The 23356-nt window shown below is 47.9% G+C and overlaps 2 protein-coding genes across 12 annotated transcripts in view; one reads left to right on the forward strand and one right to left on the reverse strand.

Annotated features, from left to right (window-relative positions):
• The window catches only part of ATG13 (autophagy related 13), a 63050-nt gene extending 57306 nt beyond the window's left edge, over nt 1-5744 (reverse strand). For 6 of the 8 annotated variants that reach the window (XM_077461601.1, XM_077461584.1, XM_077461576.1 and 3 more), the window contains exon 1: nt 5506-5744. The gene's annotated coding sequence lies outside the window, so the exon portion shown is untranslated. The remainder of the gene's footprint in view (nt 1-5505) is intronic. The other 2 variants (XM_077461558.1, XM_077461549.1) reach the window with 2 other exon arrangements.
• Nucleotides 5745-5850: 106 nt separating this feature from the next.
• On the forward strand, nt 5851-18167 carry HARBI1 (harbinger transposase derived 1). 4 transcript variants are annotated; one of them, XM_077461610.1, is made up of 3 exons: nt 5851-5970; nt 14550-15289; nt 17675-18167. In XM_077461610.1, the coding sequence occupies exons 2-3, from the start codon at nt 14620-14622 to the stop codon at nt 18046-18048; spliced, it is 1044 nt and encodes a 347-aa protein (XP_077317736.1). In that variant the 5' UTR covers nt 5851-5970; nt 14550-14619; the 3' UTR covers nt 18049-18167. The 4 variants fall into 4 exon arrangements, with proteins under 4 accessions (XP_077317736.1, XP_077317762.1, XP_077317744.1 ...); XM_077461636.1 differs by lacking the exon at nt 5851-5970 and adding an exon at nt 6120-6138; XM_077461618.1 differs by lacking the exon at nt 5851-5970 and adding an exon at nt 6155-6242.
• Nucleotides 18168-23356: the final 5189 nt, after the last annotated feature.

The following is a 23356-nucleotide window of genomic DNA, read 5'->3' on the forward strand; positions in this document are numbered from 1 at the left end:
CATGCGAACACACCTGAGCTCATCCCTACTGGGGGAATAGGGTGATTTAATGTGCCTGGCCAGAAGAATAAAAAACAAAGTCAACTTTCCCAAAAACACAAAAGCACACTATACCTCAAGGGGAGAACGAGCAGGGAGTAGAGTCAGAGCTCCTAATCTGCATGGAACCTTTGAAGAAGCATACCAGGCAAGTAACTAGCCTTTGAAATGCAGACTTCAGAAATGGCACCCTGCATATGTTCTCTGTGCAGGTTTCCCGTATTGCTTGTTACATATTCAGACTCTCCTCCCTGTTTTGCAGTGCAGAGGTTTAATTTACTGCTCTGTCTCAATGAAAGTAGGCAAATTCTGCTGATGTATTACAAACAACTCACTCTCTGCATGGCTGATATCTCTTCAGTTAACTGTTTTTAAGGAGAAAGCGTTAGTGAATGAATGCCATGAAATACACAATTCCCTCTAGTGGTTAATCTATTCTACAGAATATCTCGATTTGCTGCATTAACAAAAATATGGAAGAACAATACAAAAACATGAAAGTCATAGCAGAAAGGACTGTGAAATAAGCAATGTCCTTTCCAAAAACTCAAACTATGTAACTATATGTTTTTCTTCAACCATCTAAAGAAACGTTGTGTTTGTAAAGGAATTAAAAAAAAAAAATACGTGTTATAAATACCTGCTCGGTGCAATGGCTTTTGTCACAGACCCAAATGGGACAGGGGCTTCTGGGGGGGTACCCTACCTGCAGGGTAGCTTCTTGTGTAATGACTATGGGCCCTGGCTTTTGAGAAAGCTATGGGCATTCAGGAAGATGTCCCGTTATACAATGCAAGATGACATGTTACTACCACATTTCAAGTGATACTAAAGTCTCCTTTTTTGGAAAGAGGTATCCTCTCCCGCCTCCCCAAAAGGTGCCAAATGTGGGGTTGAGGGTTTGGTGTGGAATCAGATGAGCGGACGTTCCACTTTAGGGTGGAACTCCGCTTTAACCCCTTTAGAAATCATTTAACTCTGCTGTCATGTGTCCATTGCTGCCGTCTCTTCCAGGAGGTGCAATCTGTGCCCACGCCATTCGCTCTCCTCGTCTTGGCATCATCAATCTGCTGCAGTCCTGGCCCCTGAAAGGATCCGCTGCTAGATGGCTAAAACAAGGTGCAAAATTCACCCAGGATTTTTAGAACATTTTTAGTTCAAGTAACTTTATTCAACAGTTTTTTTATAAGAGAAGATAGGCCAAAGCTTTTTTGTAAACAAATAGAGTACCGCTCTAAGGGCCCTTTCATGCAGGATTTCCAATCAGGTCGGCCTGTTCATTTTTCAGGCGGACCTGATAGGACCCTCTAGTCTCCTGTATGGATCAGCGGATGTCAGCAGTGACATGTCCGCTGACACCCATTGCTATCCAATCCGATCTTGTCCACTAGATGGATCGTGGTCCCATTTTCCATCCGTCTGGCGGATCAGATAGAAACGGACAGGCGGTCCCTTTTCCTCTCATCTCCCCATAGAGGAGAGCGGGGCTCTGACAGGTCCATCTCAGCACTGTGAGCGGAGATGGACCTGTAATGCGCCTGCTCAGCAGATCAATGTCCCAATGAGCAAGTGAATTCCACCAAATGGATCCGCCCAGTGTGAAAGGGCCCTAAAGTTCCTATCAATGATATCAGCCAACATAACATTTAATGAACTGGTGCAGACTGTATAAAACAGCTACAATGTGCTACAGAAAAAAAGGCAACCAATCGCATTCAGGATGCTGACTCACCATGGCCAAAATTGAACCAGGTAGAGTAAGATGGCTTCAGCTCTGCTCTCCACCCACAAGAGAGATCCCTAAAATCTCTGTCGCCCCCTAGTGCACATGCACCTCCTCACTGAAGCACCAACACATGGGATGTGTGACGTGGACACCCCAGGAGTCAGTAGGGGAAGCCCTATGTTTTCAGGAATCAGGGAGAGCTGGATTGCAACACTATTAAAAAAAAAAAAAATTATTTAAAAAACAAACTTTGTTATTGTGTAACAGGGAGGTGGGACAGAGCAACCGAGACAGAGTTACCTATCTTTACTTTCAGCCACGGGACAGCAATTTTCAAATCTCATTAGATTCAGATATATATAAACAACTGTCACCTTATCCTGGTGTAATAACTTTTTTTGAACTTGAGTCAAATGTCATTTACAAGAAACTTTCAAATAACATATTTTTTTGAATAAAAGCTGCTCAGATCCATTTATAGCCGTTTCTATTTTATCTAGGAGAGCGTACAGAATGGTTGGAATTCTTGTCAGTTGTTTATTTCCTTTTTGATAACTGAAATCTTAAAACGGAACAAAACCCATCAATTAAAAAAAAGAAAAAAAAGAAAAAGCAAGCTACATTCCCAGCATGCCAACAGTCAAATTTGCTTGTGCTATCAACCAATCTGTCAAGAATCATAACTGATCACATGTGCAGCACCATGGCAGTTGCAAATCAAACAAAGGCTTAAGCCCCATACACACGATCAGATTTTCTGCTGATATTTGTCTTCAGATTTACCAAAACCTAGAAGGGCCTGCCTGATTGCATACACATTGAAACTCCTAAGGTTTGACCTCATATTATATGGTTTTGGTGAATCTGAAGGAAAAAAAATAAAAAAAATCAGCAGGTAATCGCTGCTTCAGTGATTACCTACTATAACCATAAACCTGCACTGGTTATTCTACAGTTAACAACCCCATTCGCAATTGTCAATTTAGACTCTATTTGCAAATTTGAACTGAGCCTAAATGTACGCAGAGTATATAATCTGTCTATGGGCACATCTGGATCCATCTAAACAGCAGGCAAAATACACACCAGGGAGTTCATATTGAATTTACATACATTTATTGGAAGCTCTTCCTGGGGTTGCAGCACTGAGGTTGAAACCGAGGACACTTATGTCAGTGCATGTTCAGCCTCGGAAGCACAGCATCACTGGTTGCTAGGATGCTGTCGGCTGTACACCTGATCCATCGCCTTAGCAACCAGTGTCTCAGTCACAATCAGTTGATGGCCAGAAGATTCTGTATCTACGCAAATGTGGCCTGTGAGTAATGGTGTCAGCAAGTGTTTCTGTCTCTTAGTTTATGTTCCGCTGTTGGAATCTCCTAGCTGGTAGTTTAAAGTGGCGAGGGAGGAGTCAATGGTTGCTAGGAGGCCACGCAACAACTAGCGTCCCAGCACACCTAAGCCCGATGTGTGGCAAGATGTCACAGCCAATCATTAACAACTCAGGCATTGAATGCATGTGGCTGTATAAGGCCAGAAATGTCTCCCATGATCAGCTTTGACAACTCAGACAGGTTTGGACTCGAGTTCATCCCTAGTCTTAACCACTTTCCTACTAGGCACTTTTACCCCCTTTCTGCCCAGGCCAATTTTCAGCACTGTCACACTTTAAATGGCAATTGTGCAGTCATGCAACACTGTACCCAAAGTAAATTTTATCACTTTTTCAAACAAATAGAGCTCTTTTGGTGTCATTTAATCACCACTGGGTTTTTTATTTTTTGCTAAATAAACAAAAAAAGCGCGAGTCGGGTTCACACTATTGCGAACACAGATATTGCATGCGATTCGCACCGCATTGCTGTGCAGATCACACGTGTCTGTGTGATGCAAATTCAGCCATACAGTTTGTATGGCTGAACTCGCATTGAATTTTCATGAAAATGCTGCAAGAACCTTTTCATTTTACCCTTCACTGGAATCAGATCGCATGGGTGTTGACACACAAGCAATCCAATTCCTGTCCGAATTCACACTGCGATCTGATCTGGGGATCGCGCTGGTTCCCGCATCGTAATAGTGTGAACATAAGCTGAAAATATAATTAAAGTGTTTTTAAACCCTTTACAACCACTTTTTACTACAGGCAAGCCTATAAGGCTTACCTGTAGCTAGACTGGATATCTCCTAAACCTGCACGGTTTAGGAGATATGCCTGTATTTGCATGTGCCGACGTCATCGGCACATGCGCACTTAAGCGAACTGAAGCAATGGCAGGTATGTGTCGTTGTCTCAGTTGTACTGTGCCGTTACCGGTGGCTCCGGAGCACATGCGCGGGAGTGACGTCATCGTGGCTCCAGCCAATCACAGCGCCGGAGCTCGCAATACCCGGAAGTCACTGGAGCGGCAAACGAGGACTGCTGCAGGGGCTTTGATCTCAGGTAAGTAATTCATAATGAGCTAGTATGCTATGCATTTTTGTTTGTTTTTTTTTTGGATTTTTTTTTTTTTAAGGGTTTATGTTTTCATGGCTTATTCTAAAATTTTGCAAACAGGTAATGTTTCTCCTTCACTGATGTGCACTGATGAGGTGGTGCTGGTGGGCACTGAGGAGGCATGGATAATCAGTGCCCTGATCATCAGAGTAGATGTCCCTTTTACACAAGCCGGTGATTGGCTCTCTTCTCCCTTCCTCATGCGGTTTACCTGGTGATCAGCTGTGACTGGACACCAATGATGAGCTCAGGCATGTTCGCAGCTCTAAGTGCCTGAGTCCGCCAGAAAGCTTACACCGTGCAGCACTAATTGCAGGCAGTGAGACATTTCCTGTTCTGTGCAGCCACAGACCGGGAAATGTCTTGCTGTCTGCTATTAGCGCTGCACAGTGTAAGCTTCCTGGCAGGCTCAGGCATGTGGAGCTGCAAACATGCCTGAGCTCATCTTTACTGGACACAGCCGATCACCTGGTAAAGCCACTGATTAGCCCTTTACCACAATCTGTGGCCAGCAGCATGCGGAGGATCACAGTGTGCGCTGCAGGTGGTGCGATCACGAGAGGCTGTCATACGATGGCCTCACAGACTTGGCTGGCTGGCTGTGCTGTAGGTGGAGGAGGTGCCGGACATGGCATAGATCTCTGCGAATACTGCGGTGATCTTTCATCCAGAAGTGGGAGCAAATATCTGTATTACACAGGTTTCCTCTCCCCCTGAAAAATGCCAAATGTGACACCGGAGGGTGGGAGGGAACCGGATAAGTGGAAGTTCCATTTTTGGGTGGAAGTCAGCTTTAAAGTGGTACTAAAAAGCATGGTCCCTCCCTGATGTCATCTACCCCGGGGTTCTCTCGTGCCCCCCCGGGTGTCCTCTCCTGGCTTCTTTCAGGTGCCAATCTTCTGCCGCCTTGAAAACTGAGCCACGCATGCTCATAGGGGATTGCAAACAGGCCGGTATATAAGTGTATTTCATTGCTGAAGCAGCATTGCATGTCCCCTCAGCAATAAAAAAAAGCCCGCCTGTTCACAATCTAACTTTTTGCACTTCTTTCTTCATTAAACTCACAATTAACCTGCTGCATGATTTTCTAGAATTAGGGTCTGCCCATTTTAAAGGGTCCAAACCCCCAGAATGGTTTATTGAAGTCCTCTGATGATGTGAAGGATATCAGTACCTGCCCAGGTCCTATGAATACACACAGGTCAGCCAGTGTATATGAGGCCTGTATGAGCGATCACCTCACCTCTTCTCATTCCACACACCTCCTCCTCCTCCTCCTCTCTATGGTAATGGAGGCCCGGCCAGGGCCCAGCTCACCCGCACAGCCTCGGCTACTCCACTTCTCTGTACCCAGCCGTCCCTCAGCGGATGTCCCTTCCAAGCCCGGCACTGCTCGGCTCCCCAGGATCACGTCCCCCCTACAGACCTCGGGGACGCCATTATTGTTTGTGTTTTGCTGTCTGATGGAAGGTAAAGCCGGCTGCTGCTTCCAGACCGCACATTCCACACATGAGAAAAATAAAACATCCTCCCAACGAGCTCTAAGTCATGAATACAGATAAACTCTCATCCTCTGACCATAGATAGGGAGAGGAAAGATTTATTTCGTCTGCCGTTTAGTCCGAGTGAAGCCGAATCTGCTGGTGTGTATGGTCAGATAGAGTGAGGTCACAGATCCCTCCTCCCCCGGGCTGTCTATAGGAGATGTGTGAGTATACTGACCGCCCCCGCCCCTTCCATATCACTTATATATATAGGAACAGTGTGAGTATACTGACCGCCCCCGCTCCTTCCATATCACTTATATATATAGGAACAGTGTGAGTTTACTGACCGCCCCCGCCCCTTCCATATCACTTATATATATAGGAACAGTGTGAGTATACTGACCACCCTCCATATCATTTATATATATAGGAACAGTGTGAGTATACTGACCGCCCCCGCTCCTTCCATATCACTTATATATATAGGAACAGTGTGAGTATACTGACCGCCCCCCCCCCCCCCCCATCATATCATATAATTTATATTCGTTATTATTAATATTATTGTCCCCAGATATACAATAAGGTCCAGGCATGAGCATGTAGTACATTCACTATTAAGTCCCAATTCTTAGATTGTTGCTTGCTGGGAACTCGCTGTCCCCATTTGAAAAGTGTCCTCAGGAGATCAGTGGGGTCCCTGGAGCAGTGCCAAGCCTCTTTACAACCATGTATATCTATATCTATATCCCCCCCCCCCCCCCCAGGCCCTGTTAGGTGGGCCAGTGGTCCTCAACCTCGGTCCTCAAGTACCCCCAACAGGCCAGGTTTTCCTTTATCTTGCACAGGTGCTTTAAATCACAGTGAATGGCTTGGTATTTTGGACAGCTATTTTATCTAAGAGAAATTCCAAAAACATGGCCTGTTGCGGGTACTTGAGGACAGGGTGGAGAAACACTGAGGTAGGTTGCATAGGGCCCCCCATCTATCCATATCCCCCCATCCCCTTCTCTCTCCCGTCTTTCTCTCTACTTCCTCCTCTTCTCTCCCTCTCTCCTTTCTTTCCTTCTCTCTCTCTCTTCCTCCTCCCCCTCTCCATCTCTTCTTTCTTTCCTTCTCTCTCTCTCCCCCTTTCCATCTTTCTCTCTCTACTAGGGATGAGCTCCGGCATGTTCGCATGGACCACGTGCAGAGCCCCGCCAGGAAGTCGGCGTAGAGGTGCGCTAATCACAGGCAGTAAGACATTGCCCTGATGCGCGGCTGCAGAGATCAGGCAATGTCTCACTGCCTGTGATTAGAGCAGCGCTGCGCCGACTTCCTGGCGGACTTTGCACATGTTCCATGCAAACACACCGGGGCTCATTCCTACTCTCTACCTCCTTCTCTCTCCCCCTTTCCTTTCCATCTCTTCCTCTCTCCTTTCTTTCCTTCTCTCTCCCCCTTTCCGTCTCTCTCTCTCTCTCTCTCTCTTTCCGTCTCTCTCTCTCCTTCTCTCTCTCTCCCCTTTCCATCTTTCTCTCTCTACCTCCTCCTCTCCCCCTCTCCCTTCTTTCCTGCTCTCTCTTTCCTTCTCTCTCCTCCCTCTCATCATCTCTCTCTCCGTTCCTTCTTTCCCTCTCTCTCTCTACCCTCACCTCTCTCTCCCCCCCTCCTCCTTTCTCTCCCTCTCCCCCCCTCCTCCTTTCTCTCCCTCTCCCCCCCCTCCTCCTTTCTCTCCCTCTCCCCCCCCTCCTCCTTTCTCTCCCTCTCCCCCCCCTCCTCCTTTCTCTCCCTCTCCCCCCCCTCCTCCTTTCTCTCCCTCTCCCCCCCCTCCTCCTTTCTCTCCCTCTCCCCCCCCTCCTCCTTTCTCTCCCTCTCCCCCCCCCTCCTCCTTTCTCTCCCTCCCCCCCCTCCTCCTTTCTCTCCCTCCCCCCCCTCCTCCTTTCTCTCCCCCCTACTCCTCCTTTCTCTCCCTCCCCCTCCTCCTTTCTCTCCCTCCCCCTCCTCCTTTCTCTCCCTCCCCCTCCTCCTTTCTCTCCCTCCCCCCCTCCTCCTTTCTCTCTCTCCCCCCCTCCTCCTTTCTCTCCCCCCCCCTCCTCCTTTCTCTCCCCCCCCTCCTCCTTTCTCTCCCCCCCCCCCCTCCTCCTTTCTCTCCCCCCCCCCCTCCTCCTTTCTCTCCCCCCCCCCCTCCTCCTTTCTCTCTCCCCCCCCCTCCTCCTTTCTCTCTCCCCCCCCCTCCTCCTTTCTCTCCCCCCCCCCCTCCTCCTTTCTCTCCCCCCCCCCTCCTCCTTTCTCTCCCCCCCCCTCCTCCTTTCTCTCCCCCCCCCTCCTCCTTTCTCTCCCCCCCCCTCCTCCTTTCTCTCCCCCCCCTCCTCCTTTCTCTCCCCCCCCTCCTCCTTTCTCTCCCCCCCCTCCTCCTTTCTGTCACGTACCTGGTGGAAGGAGCCCAAAGTGCAGGGAGCAGCCTCTCGTGGACCTCTGGCTCGAGATCCCCTGAGAGTGAGAACAGGGACTCTAGAGGTCAGAGGGCACAAGTGCCAAGTCCGTGATGGTTGGTAGGCCCTGGAGCTGGACTGCAGAGGATGGTAACGGAACAGCTGAGAGGAGGTCAGCGGCTGGCAGCAGGTGCAGGACTGGAGCACAGGAACGGCTGGCTACAGGCAGCGGTGGTCACAGGAAACAACTGGATCAGCAGGCAAACAGAAGGGTCAAACACAGGCCGGGTCGTCAACAGGCAGGCAGCAGAGGTACCGAAGGAGAAGGCAGGAGCGTGGTCAGGAGGTCCGAAGGTCAGGGCTGGCAGCAAGCAGGAGTAAACAGGAACAAACCGGGTAGATCAGAGGCAGGAACAATCAGGTTACACAGAGACAAACTCACGGGAACGCTGTAGACTGGACAGCACCGGGAGACTGCAACAGGTTCCTTAAATAGCCCTTTGGGCGCCAAGAACGGTCGCACGGTCAGTCTGAGCGTGCCCGTGCAAGATCGTGCAGCCGTTCGTGCGCCCGCGCACCCGCGTGCGCCCGTTCGAGCCCTTGCGCACCCGCGTGCGCTCGTTCACCATACCGCGCACCCGCGTGCGCCCGTTCGTACCTAAACGTAAGCGTTCGTCAGCGCCAACGCGCGCCCATGGGTACCTATTGGCTCTAAACGAAGAGACAACGTGGGCAGGCCTACCACGAGTCACTGGGTTCTGGGGACGACCGTTACATTGCCCCCCCCCCAAGGGGCAGCCTCCGGATGCCCAACTGTGCCATCTTCTCCGGATGAGATCTCTTAAAAGAAAGTATCAGCCTCCTGGCATGGATATTGGACTCAGGCTCCCACGAGTTTTCTTCAGGCCCGTACCCCTTCCATTTCACCAGAAATTGAATTTGATTGCGTCTTCGCCTGCAATCTACGATAGATTCTACCTCATACTCGACCTCCCCATCAATGATCACGGGTTCTGGTGGAGCCATCTTCCGACTGACAAAGGGATCAGGGACGGCCGGCTTGAGGAGAGCCACGTGGAAGACAGGGTGAATCCGGAAGGTTTCTGGCAACTTTAGCTCAAACGCCACATCATTCACCTTCTTAACTACAGGAAAAGGGCCCACAAATTTTGGACCCAATTTCTTGGAAGGGCATGCCAACTTCAGGTTTAGAGTGGATAGCCAGACCTGATCCCCGACTTTGAGGTTAAGTTCTCCCCTTCTTCTCTTGTCAAACACCTCCTTGTTGTACTTCTGAGTCTTAGTCATGGTTTCCTGTAGGAGCTTATTATTGGACCTAAAGAAGTCAAGGTTCTTCTGAACTGCAGGAACCGAGCATTCCGGAAACTCGTTAGACAGGAACAAGGGATGGAAACCGTAGTTCGCGAAGAACGGAGATTGTTTCGTAGCCGAGTGAACGGAGTTGTTATAAGCGAACTCGGCTAAGGGTAGTAAGGGGGCCCAATCATCCTGGGAGAACGAAGAGAAACAGCGCAGGTACTGTTCCAAAGTTTGGTTAGTTCGCTCAGTTTGTCCATTAGTTTGAGGATGGTAGGCGGAAGAAAAGCACAGATCGATTTTCAGGACTCCACAAAGAGCTCTCCAGAATCTGGATGTGAACTGCACTCCCCGGTCCGAAGTGATATTTGCAGGAATGCCATGCAGTCTTACAATTTCTTTGATAAAAATCCCGGCTGTTTCCGAGGCGGAAGGGGTGCCCTTCATTGGAAGGAAGTGGGCCATCTTTGATAATCTATCCACAACCACAAAGATTGTGGAAAAGCCTTCGGAAAGAGGAAGTTCTACAATGAAGTCCATTGATAACATCTGCCAAGGTCTATCAGGGACCGGAAGTGGCTTTAGCAAACCCCACGCCCTGGATCTGCTCCCCTTATTCTGAATACAGGTGATACATGCCTCCACATACTTTTTACAGTCCGGCCTTAATTGCGGCCACCAGAATGTCCGTTGGAGTAACTCCGAGGTCTTATGGACTCCGAAATGGCCTGCCAACGAGTGGTCATGACAAGAACTGAGGACGGGGACCCGCACTTCCTGAGGGACAAAGATCTTGTCTTGGTACCAGAGGAGTCCGTCCTTGGCCAGGAGGGTGATGCCGGGTGGCAGAATGGTGCTAGCAGATGCCTGCTTAATCTGGGACAACAAGCTTCCTTGAAGCAAGAGAAAATTCCCTGATGACAGGATGGTGTCCGGATGTGGGGAGGCTTCGGGTTCGTTAAACATACGGGACAAGGCATCCGGCTTCGTATTCTTTGATCCTGGCCGGTAGGTTATATGAAAAAAGAATCTGGAAAAAAAAAGTGCCCATCTGGCCTGACGGGGTTTTAACCTCTTGGCAGACTTCAAGTATTCCAGATTCTTATGGTCCGTGAAGATAAGAATTGGATGGGCTGCTCCCTCCAGCAGATAACGCCACTCCTCAAGGGCCACCTTGATGGCTAATAATTCCCGATCTCCAACATCGTAGTTGCTTTCTGCCTCGGAAAGCTTACGGGAAAAGAATGCCACCGGATGCAAAAGAGATCTTGGTCCATGTCTTTGGGAAAGCACCGCCCCGACCGCTATCTCGGAGGCATCAACCTCCAGGATGTATGGCAAGGTTGGATCGGGATGCTTAAGGATGGAGGCAGAAACGAACAGGTCCTTTAGTGTGGAAAAAGCCTTTTGGGCTTCGGGAGACCATTGGAATTTCAAGCCCTGTTTGGTCAGACTAGTAATAGGTGCAATGATGGTGGAGAATCCTTTAATAAATTTCCTGTAAAAGTTCGCAAAACCAATAAACCGTTGCACCCCTTTTCTGTCTGTGGGCGCCGGCCAATCTCGAATGGCTGCGATCTTTTGGGGATCCATCTCGATGCCGTCTACTGAAATGATCATACCAAGAAATTGGATACTGCGTTGTTCAAAGATGCATTTTTCTGGTTTAGCATATAGTCCATGAAGACGAAGACGGGACAGCACCTTTTTGACGTGTTCCCGATGTTCCGCCAGGGAGGGAGAAAAGATCAGGATGTCATCCAAATACACGATAACAAATAGGTCCAAATAGTCTCTCAAAACATCGTTTATAAAATGTTGAAACGTGGCGGGGGCGTTACAAAGGCCAAAAGGCATGACCAAGTACTCGAAGTGGCCGAAGCGAGTACGGAAAGCGGTCTTCCATTCATCTCCACTCCGAATACGAACAAGGTTGTAGGCCCCTCTAAGATCCAACTTGGAAAAGATGGCTGCAGACCCCAGCTTTTGGAATAGTTCAGGCACGAGTGGCAGGGGGTAACGATTCTTTATGGTGATTTTATTGAGAGCCCGATAGTCCACACAGGGGCGTAAAGATCGGTCCTTTTTCTCCACGAAAAAGATTCCTGCGCCAGCCGGGGAGGTAGAAGGGCGAATAAATCCCTTTCTCAGACTATCATCCAGATAGGTCTTCAAGGCTACCAACTCTGTCTCTGATAAAGGGAAAATTCTTCCAAAAGGAATCTCTGCACCTGGGAGCAGTTCAATTGGGCAATCGTATGGCCTGTGAGGGGGTAAGGCCTCAGCACCCTTCTTGCTGAAAACATCCAAAAAACTGTGGTAGGCTGGGGGCACAGCTTGACGGGCTTCTGCGTCTATCTCTAGACAGAGGAAAGAGGAAGAAGAGGCTTGGTTGGTTTCCGGCAAACAATGTTGGAGACAGTAGGGAGAGAGGAAAGTTACCTTTCCGGTAGTCCAATCAATCTGGGGGTTATGGGCCTTTAGCCAAGGTATGCCTAATATGACAGGAAATAAAGGGGATGTGATGACATCCAAGCTCAGTAATTCTTGGTGGATCCCGGCAATGGTGGTAAGTAACGGCAAGGTTTCTTGAACTACTGGGCCGGATTTGAGAGTTGACCCATCGGCCAGATGTACAGAAAGACCCTTTGCCCTGGGCCGAAGAGGGATGTTATGTCCTGTGGCAAAGGTCAGGTCAATGAATCCGCTGCAGGCTCCCGAATCAATAATTGCGTTGACTCGGATATTCCCTCCTGGGAGCTGCAAAAGAATGGGTAAAGTCAAATGAGAGGAACTACTTGAAAAGTCAACGGTGGGGACAGGGTACATGGAAAGGCACTTACGGAGTTTAGCTGGGCAAGTGCGCACGAAGTGTCCTGGTTCTCCGCAGTATAGGCAGAGATTTCCTGCCCGACGGCGCTGGCGTTCCTCAGGCGTCAAGGAGGGTCTGAGCAGACCCAGCTGCATGGGTTCAGGAAGATCCTGGGGCACTGTGGTAGAACTGGAAGAAGCTGGGTGAGAGGGGTTGGAAACCCGGGGTAGCATCCACACTGGACGAGAGGAGGTAGTGGAGCGTTCCAAACGACGCTCTCTGATGCGTCTGTCAATTTGGATAGACAAGTCCACAAGCGCTTCCAAGGTCTCGGGGGTGCCTACTCGGGCTAACTCGTCCTTCAGGGGTTCTGAAAGTCCCATACGGAACTGGTAGCGGAGTGCTGCATTATTCCAGTCTGTGTCGGCACTCCAACGCCTAAATTCCGTTACATAGTCCTCCACGGGCCTACGGCCTTGTTGCAGCGAATGTAGAGCTGCTTCTGCGGTGGCAGATAATTGTGGATCCTCATAAAGTTGGGACATGGCCAGGAAAAAGGTGCTCAGAGTGTTAAGGGATGGATCCTTCTTCTCCAATAAACGGTGAGCCCAGGATTGGGGTTCGCCAGACAACAAGGAGATAACGAATCCCACCTTGGTGGATTCGAGGGAGAAGGTCCTTGGTTGAAGCCCAAAGTAAAGCTCACAGGAATTACGGAAAGCCCTGAAACTTCCCCGATGGCCGGAGAATCTCTCGGGAGTAGGTACCCTGGGTTCTGGTGGCAACATCATCACAGAAGGTGCAGCAGGAGTCCCGGAGACGGCTGGCGTGGAGGTAGACAGGGCCTGGACGCGTTCTTCCAACTGGCTGTAGCCTTCTTGTAGGCTCTTTACCGCCTGAGTAAGTCCTGCAAGATGGCGGCAGAGCTCGTCCATAGGAGAGGCTCCCTGCGAGGGCTCGGACATGGCTGTCCAGTACTGTCACGTACCTGGTGGAAGGAGCCCAAAGTGCAGGGAGCGGCCTCTCGTGGACCTCTGGCTCGAGATCCCCTGAGAGTGAGAACAGGGACTCTAGAGGTCAGAGGGCACAAGTGCCAAGTCCGTGATGGTTGGTAGGCCCTGGAGCTGGACTGCAGAGGATGGTAACGGAACAGCTGAGAGGAGGTCAGCGGCTGGCAGCAGGTGCAGGACTGGAGCACAGGAACGGCTGGCTACAGGCAGCGGTGGTCACAGGAAACAACTGGATCAGCAGGCAAACAGAAGGGTCAAACACAGGCCGGGTCGTCAACAGGCAGGCAGCAGAGGTACCGAAGGAGAAGGCAGGAGCGTGGTCAGGAGGTCCGAAGGTCAGGGCTGGCAGCAAGCAGGAGTAAACAGGAACAAACCGGGTAGATCAGAGGCAGGAACAATCAGGTTACACAGAGACAAACTCACGGGAACGCTGTAGACTGGACAGCACCGGGAGACTGCAACAGGTTCCTTAAATAGCCCTTTGGGCGCCAAGAACGGTCGCACGGTCAGTCTGAGCGTGCCCGTGCAAGATCGTGCAGCCGTTCGTGCGCCCGCGCACCCGCGTGCGCCCGTTCGAGCCCTTGCGCACCCGCGTGCGCTCGTTCACCATACCGCGCACCCGCGTGCGCCCGTTCGTACCTAAACGTAAGCGTTCGTCAGCGCCAACGCGCGCCCATGGGTACCTATTGGCTCTAAACGAAGAGACAACGTGGGCAGGCCTACCACGAGTCACTGGGTTCTGGGGACGACCGTTACACTTTCTCTCCCCCCCCCTCCTCCTTTCTCTCCCCCCCCCTCCTCCTTTCTCTCCCTCTCCCCTCCTCCTTTCTCTCCCTCTCCCCCCCCCTCCTCCTTTCTCTCCCTCTCTCCACCCCTCCTCCTTTCCCTCCCTCTCTCCACCCCTCCTCCTTTCCCTCCCTCTCTCCACCCCTCCTCCTTTCCCTCCCTCTCTCCACCCCTCCTCCTTTCCCTCCCTCTCTTCTACTCTCTCTCACTCCTCCCTCTCTCTTCTCTCCTCCTCACTCTCCTTCCCCCTATATATCTGTATCCCCATCCCCCCCCCCCCCTTTCATCTCCTCTCTCCCTTTCTCTCTCTTACAATGTATGTAGTTTGCCTAGACAGAATTTTTCCTAACAAAGCTGCCCTTACATGTATGATGCTTTTTTCTTGGATATGGATTTATTAACAATAAATACAGTAAACACACAATCTTCAGTCTGCTTTTGTTCTTTTTATTTTTTTGCAGCAATTCCTGATGCGTCAGACTACTTTGAGGAATTTGTTTTCGCTTTGATGGTCCATTTGTAGTTTTAAACATGGCCATTGCCATTACTATCCTGGACTGTGACCTACTGCTGTATGGCCGAGGACACCGCACACTTGACCGATTTCGACTGGATGATGTCACGGATGAATACTTGCTTTCTACTTATGGTTTCCCGCGTCCTTTTATCGACTATCTGGTTGAGCTTTTGGGTGGAAGCCTGTCCAGACCAACACAACGCTCCAGAGCGATCAGCCCAGAGACCCAGATTATGGCCGCTCTTGGGTTTTACACCTCAGGATCATTTCAGACACGCATGGGAGACACTATAGGGATCAGCCAAGCTTCCATGAGTCGCTGCGTCACCAACGTAACCGAAGCCCTGGTGGAAAGAGCCTCGCAGTTCATAAGTTTCCCTCATGAGGAGGCTTCAGTGCAGAAGCTAAAGGATGACTTCTATAATTTAGCTGGGGTTCCTGGTGTTCTGGGAGTTGTAGATTGTACGCATGTAACAATCAAAGCCCCTAATGCGGAGGACCTGTCATATGTAAACAGGAGGGGTTTGCATTCTTTGAACTGTCTTCTAGTCTGTGATGCTCAAGGGGCTCTACTGTGGGCTGAAACCCAACGACCAGGCAGCACGCAGGACAATATTGTCCTTCATCAATCCGAGCTCTCCTGTTTATTTGAGACAAAAATGCACAAGGAGGGCTGGATGCTGGGTAAGTCAAATTCAGAAGATCTAGGAGAACCTAATATTTTGTTATATGGGTGAGATTCCAAGAAGTGAATGTTGCATACCTGTGTGCCTTAAATTCAATTGTTACCTGTATACGTCAAGAAATAGATGTTTCTTGCATATGCGTTTCTGTCCAATGCTGCTCTTTTGAGGGATTATTCAATGTTCGTTTTGGAATCACAGTTATGCAGCCCATACATGAGATTTTTTCTTTTTTGGGTTGGACGGAAAAAAAAAATACTTGATTCCCCTATCCACACACTTGTTGTGAATGGTTAATCCTCCCTGCTGAGGTATTGTATTCTGACTAAGGATGAGCTCTGGCGTGTTCGCATACTTCATGTGCAGAGCCCGCCAGGAAGTCGGCACAGCGTTGTGCTAATCACAGTCAGTGAGACATTGCCACGATGCGTGGCTGCAGAGATCGGGCAATGTCTCACTGCCTGTGATTAGCGCAGTGCTGCGCCGACTTCCTGGCGGGCTCTGCATGTGGAATGTGCGAACACACCAGAGCTCATCCCTAATTCTGACAGTTGGGAGACTTATCTGCTGTCAGACTAGACTGATCAGCACTGCCGGCTATAGCTGGTGGTGCTGATGGAGCAAGGAAAATCCAATAGGCTTGGTACAACCAATTGCCTTCTGTAAAACCACCCTGCCCATACATGGATCGAAATTCGGCTGGTCCCTGATGAATAGTGCAAATTTCAATCCATATATGGCCAGCTTTACTCTTCTGTGCATAACAATAGATACTGCTGTTAGTCTTGAAAACAGTCTCTGTGTCCCAGTTATGCCCGTCTGTGCCCAGTCTGTATATGGCCCATGAACTTTGCTATGACAAGTTTTAGTCAGACCTTCATACTAAAAGTTAACTTTGCTCCTCTGAAATCCCCCACAATATTCTGACCCACCAATCCATCTTCCATTCTCACCTAGGTGAGAATGCTGTGCTCTGCTTTTTCTGTCTAATAAAATATGGGCATCATCAGAGACTGGCTGCTTGAACCCAGAAGAGACAGCCAGCTTCCAAAGACATCAGGGAAGAAGGTAGCGACTAGGGAAACAGGTGAGTATGTGAATTGAGGACAATCCAGCATTAGGTAAGAATAAATTTAAAGTATATATAAAAGGGGAGGGGGTGCAGTTCCCTTTTACAGGGCAGACTTATAGCAGTGGGAGCCATTGGCTCCTGCTGCTGTAAATCAAATCCTATGTCTGTGCCTATATATGCAGTCAGTGTGGCTCTGAATTTAATCCCAAGAGCCAGGAGTGCTGGCAGAGGTTTGAGACTGCTCTGTATAAAACCATTGTCTAGAGCAGGTAAGTATGACATGTTTTATTATTTAAAAAAAAATAAAGTTTACAATCACTTTTAGATGATATAATTGCACAGCAAACAGTCACTGTAATTGGTTGGTGAGACAAATGGCTAACTCCAGGTTAAGCAGAAGGTTCACCCCCCCCCCCCCCCCCGTCCGGGATGACCAGCAGCAGGAGGAGGGAGCAGTAAGTCTTTAGGGACATCTCTGAAAAGGAGGTGAGTATTGCTGCTTTTTTGCTGGGTTAACAATTTTTTATTTTAAAATGGAACTTATTTCTATCTATCTATCTACCTTTTCCCCCCTTGTGGATGATTTTCTTCATTTCCTGTGCCAGTCATGATGGTCACAGAAACAGAAAGCAAGAGAATTATCTAAAAGGAACACAGATGAGGGTTGATTTAAAAGAAAGCAGTTGCTCCAGAGCTTAGTAAATGAGCAGAAGCTCTTCTGACATTCATCATCCAATCATGTGCAAGCAAAAATGCTGGGTTTTTTTTTTCCTTGCACGTGATTTGGTGTTCTTTGCAAAGTGAAACTTTACCTCATTTGCTAAGCGCTGGAGCAACTGCTCCTGCAGAGTGTAATACACACTATTAGATTTTCTGCAGATTTTTGTCTTCAGATTTACCAAAACCATATAATATGATGTCAAACCTTAAGAGTTTCAATTTGTATGCAATCAGGCAGGCCCTTGCACTACATGGTTTTGGTAAATCTGAAGACAAATATCTTCAGAAAATCTAATAGTGTGTATGGGTCTTTACTCCACTTTGTTAAGTGCACAGTCTATTTTCTTTTAGTAAATCAACCCCATAGTATTGAAACAGTTTTAATAGAGTTTGAAAAGGACATAACCTGTGCCAAGCTTTTATTATTGCAGCCTGCATACATCCAGAGCAGGGTCAAGGATAGAAGGGTCTAATCCAATCCCAATCCCAGTCTATGCAAGTAAACAATGTTTACAATTTAAATACTCCACTAATAAAAGTTTTTTATATTCTTGTTCACAGTATTTGTTCTTTTTTTTAATTTATTTTTTACAGCTGATAGCTCTTTTCTTCTGCGGCCCTGGCTGATGACCCCAGTGCAGATTCCCGAGAGTCCCCAAGAATACCGTTACAATATGGCCCATACGGCTACTCACAGTGTCATGGAGCGCACCCAGCGCGCTCTGCGGCACCGCTTTCGTTGTCTGGATGGCTCTCGGGCTACACTACAATATTCTCCTGAAAAATCATCTCAGATTGTTTTGGCCTGTTGCATATTACACAACATTGCACTACAGCATGGCCTGGACATCTGGTGTGAAGCCGGATGTACTGCTCTGGAGGCCGAAGAGGACTGTAACAATATGGAAACGGTGGAGACAGAAGCTTATCGCATGAGACAGGAACTTGTCCTCACACATTTCAGCTAACTCCAATCTCGAATCACATATATAAATTACGTTTTGTAATAAATTGCCATTAAAGTGCTGTTAAAATGCAACTTTCAGTCTGTGGCAAACTTGGAATAAAAAATAAAAAAAAGCCAAAATATTTGAATTTTGCTTTTTTTAAATTATGTCAACAGTACACTGTTTGCAATACTTCATAGAACTATACCTGGCTTATTCATTTTCCCAGAAGTGAGTTCAGAGTTTGAGGTCAAATTCCAGGCATCACCAGCAATCTCCTGCACTAAATCAATTTCATCATTTCAATACATGCAGACATTCTGCACACTCAAAGAGAAGTAGAGTTGGGAACATTTTCCTATTATACTATAATACTGGAACTGATCAGGTGATTATAGTAGGCAGGCCCTGCCACTCAGAAATTTGCTTTCAGCAAGTGCACTGGAATGACACCCTAAGGCCTCTTTGACACAAGAGTTTCATTTGTCTGTTTTTGATCCATCCATTGACGGGTGAAAAACGGACATCAGTGCATCTCTATGGAAAAAACGGATGATCATCCATTTACATCCTCGTCTGTCAACATCCGTTTTTTTGGTACAGATCATAGCCCTATTTTTCTTCTGTTTTAAAAAACAGAATGGAAGAAAAACATGTAAACGGATAAAATGGTCTGTTTTGCCCCTGTTTTTCCATTGGTAGTGGATGTAAAAAAGCTGATGTAAAACTAATAAAAACCTGATGAGAAACTGATCTGAACTGATCCATTTTTTCTTTAAAAAAATGTGACTGAACTGATGAAACACAGGCTGTCAGTTTTTCAGGTGGACCTGATCAGACTCCAGTCTTCTCTATTAGGGATGAGTCGAACACCCCCCGGTTCGGTTCGCACCAGAACTTTCGAACGGATCGAAAATTCTTGCAAACTTTAGAACCCCATTGAAGTCTATGGGACTCAAACATTCAAAATAAAAAGTGCTAATTTTAATGGCTAATATGCAAGATACTGTCCTAAAAAGGGTTTGGGGACCTGGCTCCTGCCCCATGGGACATGTGTCAACGCCTAAAATGTTTTTAAAAACTGCCGTTTTTTCGGGAGCACTGATTTTAATGACGATTAAAGTGAAAAAAAAAGTGAAATATTCCTTTAAATATCGTGCCTGGGGGGGTGTCTATAGTATGCCTGTGAAGTGCCACGTGTTTCCCGTGTTTAGAACAGTCCCTGCACAAAATGACATTTAACAGAAAAAAAAGTCATTTAAAACTGCTTGCATTTTAATGTAATATCTGGTTCCGGCAATATGGATGAAAATCATTGAGAAAAATGGCATGGGTAGCCCCCCCTGCCCATTACCAGCCCCTTTGAGTCTTGTACGGATATTAAGGGGAACCCCGTACCCAATCCATATTTTAAAAAAAAGGAAAGGCGTGTGGCCCCCAGGCCCTATATACTCAGAACAGCAGTATACAGGCGGTGCAAACAAGACAGGGACTGTGTAGGTTTCTTGTGTTAAGTAGAACCTGTTTGTAATTTTGAACTGGTACATTTTTAAAGTGTAGCTCCAGTCAAAAAAGCTATTTTTAAGCTTTTTGGAAAACATAGGGAAGGGTTATCACCCCTGTATAATTTTTTTTGCCGTACGTCTTTTTCATCTCACTTCCTGTTGTCTCCTTCCGTTTGCAAGTAGGAGACCTTTGTAAGTTGGATGTTTGAAAGTAGGGGCCTGCCCTATATGCTCTTCATAAATGGCGGAACAAGGTGTTGGTGTTGCCACAACATTGTAAGCCCTCAAAGTGACTCTTGGTGGGCGCAGGAGCGCCCTGCTGTGAACGATTATATCAGCAAGCAGTGCCTAAGGCCCAATTTGCCAGCAGTGCCTAAGGCCCAATTTGCCAGTAATTACATGCCATTGTTGAACAGTGGTAGAAAAATTGGGCCTTTGGTGGTTGTGGTGGTGGTGGTGGTGCTGGTGCCACAACACTATAAGTCCTCACAGTTACTCTCGGTGGGCACAGGAACGGGCCCTGCTGTGAAATATTATATCAAGAATTGTAATTACATGCCCCTGTTAAACAGGGGCTGGCAAATTGGGCCTTAGGCACTGCTTGCTGGTGCCACAACACTGCAACCTCTCCCAGATACTCTAGTTGTAGTGCAGGAATGAGCCCTGCTGCAAAGCATTGCATCAAAAATTGTAATTACACGCCCCTGTTAAACGGGCTGAAAAATTGGGCTGGTGGCATCACTCAGAACCAAAAATGTTCTTCCAAGATATCAGCGGTGGAGGAAAAGGATAGACAGTCAATATAACAGGACAGTCACTCAGCATCAGCATAGGCAGTCTTGAAGGGATGTGATATTTAAAAAAAAAATATTCAGTTACATCAGCTTCAGGTGCTTGGTAGCGGGTGGTGATCCAAGACTAATTCATCTTTATGAAGGTCAGTCGATCAACTGAGTCAGTGGACAGGCGCACCCTGTGATCGGTTACAAAGCCACCAGCAGCACTGAAGGTGCGTTCCGAAAGAACGCTGGATGCAGGACAGGCCAGTAGCTCAATTGCATACTGTGCAAGCTCTGGCCAGTGATCCATTCTCAAGACCCAGTAAGCCAGAGGATTTTCGGTGGGAAAGGTGTCCAAGTCTGACCTTGCCCCTAGGTATTCCTGCACCATGTAAATCAGACGCTGGCGATGGTTGCTGGAACTGAATCATACCTTGGGGCTGCGGACTAAAAAATTGTCTGAACGCATCGGTCAGATGGCCACCTTCTCCACTGCTCCTTCTGACCGATGCCTCAGCAACACGTTGTCCAGGACCAGGAGTTTGTAACCTCCCAGTCTCTGGGAACGCGTTGCACAGACCTTTCTGCAAGGCCTCCCGGAGATGTCTCATACTCTGCTCCCTCTGCGACGGCAAGATAAGGTCCGCAACCTTACCCTTGTACCGTGGATCAAGGAGAGTGGCCAGCCAGTAATGGTCCCTCTCCTTGATCCGAAGAATACGAGGATCCTTCCGCAGGCTTTGCAGGATCAGGGAGGCCATGCAGTGTAGTTTAGCTGAAGCATTCTGTCCGGAATCCTCTGGGTCATTAAGGACAACATGATCCACAGCAACGCCCTCCCAGCCACGTACAAGTCCACGGGTTTCTTGGGACTGTAAATCATCCCTACAAGACTGCTGATGCTGAGTGCCAGGCTCTACCTCCATGCTGACACAATCATCCTCCTCCTCCTCATCCTCTTCCTGTGTGATGGGTGGGACAGCAAGAACACTGTCTGGATAAAGACTGAATGAAAATACATATTTATTAATCATAAAAAATGCATCATACATCTCAAGGCAGAACCACATACAAGAATTAACATTATAATGAATGTAATCCTAAAAATATCCACACGCACATAAGTATGAGCGCATGCAATACAGGGATCAAGGGTACAACAGTGCATAACAATCAACTGCCACATAGTGGTCTGAAATGATAAGTAATTACATTTAATGAATTCATCTATATAGATAAGTCCGCCAGACATCGATCGTGTGTGGGCTTCATTGGACCTTTGCTGTCTAAAAATCAGACAGACTTTAGATTTAGAACATGTTTCAAATCTTTCTGACGGACTTGAGTCGGGTCGGAAAATCTGTTTGTCTGAAGTCTGCCGAAAGTCCATCGGGAAGACCGTCGGACCTACCCTACTGGAAAGTCCGGTCATGTGTACGCGTCATAACACAGCCTTAGCTTGTCAAACACTGTGTTCATATTTGACAAGAAGCTGCGAACAAATGGAAACGGCTGTGTTAAAAAGAATGCTTTTCGACATGAACCCTTTGCTATACATTAACTCTGCTATACTAGCAGGGGCTGTTGGTTAATCTGGAAGGTAAGTGAATTGGCTGTATAATGTGGTAGTTCAGGGTAGCATCAGCAGGCAGTGAGTGTCCAAATTGTTCTTACTAACCCAACGATGATCACATTAAAGTGTTTGTTACCATAAAAAAAATAGATCCTGTTCCTTTAAAGCATGTTATACAGAACAGTGCTTGTACTTTGTGATTCGGTCCCTTGTATCACCTGAAATACTTGGCTGATCTTGCCGGTTCTACCCTCCCCCTCTAAATTGACCACAGTTTATCATGGCTGCTGAGCCTTGACATTGTGGTCAGTTTACATGTCAGCGTCATCCGCTGTCTCTCCTCTGTGCCCCCTCCTTCCTCCCCTCCCTGCTTGTTAGCTATGTGTTAGTGCCTATCCCTCTCCTCCTGCTGCTGAAATTACAGTTAGTTTCACACTATCCTCACTGTTTAATAATGTAAGCTGCCCCAGTGGCTGTGCCTTATAATAAAAATGTAGCTGTATACCTGATTTCAGAGCACCGCTCAGCGCTCACGTGACTGTTCGACTCTCTCCTCCTGACTGACGTCGGCGGGGCATCATCTTTCACATTATACAAAAAATGGGGGTAAATATTGTGTTTTTTTTTTTTTTTAATTCATTCAAATCTATTTTTTACCTTTTTTATTTAATTTTATTTTTATTTTGGCTCAGGGTTCCCCTTAAATGTTACAGGGGTCCCCCCAAATACCAGTCCCTTATCCAAGCACACAACCTGACAGGCCGCATGAAAAGAGGGGACAAGAGAGCGCCCTCCCCCCTCCCGAACTGTACCAGGCCACATGCCTCGACATGAGGAGGGTGCTTTGGGATCCTCCCCAAAGCACCTTGTCCCCATGCTGATGGGGACATGGGCCTCATCCCCACACCACTTACCCGGTGGTTGTGGGGGTCTGCGGATGGAACTTATTGGAACCTGAAAGCCCACTTTAACAAGGGGATCCCCAGATCCCATTCCCCCCATGAGAATGGGTATGGATATAGGGTACATTGTACCCCTACACATTCACCAAAAAAGTGTCATAATGGTAAAAATGACAGGCGACAGTTTGGGACAAGTTCTTTATTAAAAAAATAAAAAGTGTCCCACGATGTCCATTAATCTTAGATGACAGCGTCCGACAACCAGAGAAAGAAAAAAAAAACGGAAAAAACTCTGCCTAAATGGGAGGCTCCCACTGACTGCAGGTTTTCTGCATTGACAGCTGTCATATAGCTGAGGGCAGGGGCACCCGGTGACGTAAACGCGTGACCCCACCTCCTTCTGACGTCATGTGACATCGCGTTTGCGGTATACACCATCTCAGCTCCCAAAAAAGATGCTCCCCGTTTGGGGATACTCATGGCCCGCAGTTCCCTACTATCAGCACATGGATACCCATATGAGAATCATATAGGGTATTATATCCTTTTTGGCACTTCCAACGTTCATGA

Source organism: Lithobates pipiens, unplaced genomic scaffold (assembly GCF_037356315.1).
Source record: "Lithobates pipiens isolate NorthernLeopardFrog02 unplaced genomic scaffold, aLitPip1_a1.2 Scaffold_10, whole genome shotgun sequence".
In the NCBI taxonomy this organism is placed as follows: Eukaryota; Metazoa; Chordata; class Amphibia; order Anura; family Ranidae; genus Lithobates; species Lithobates pipiens.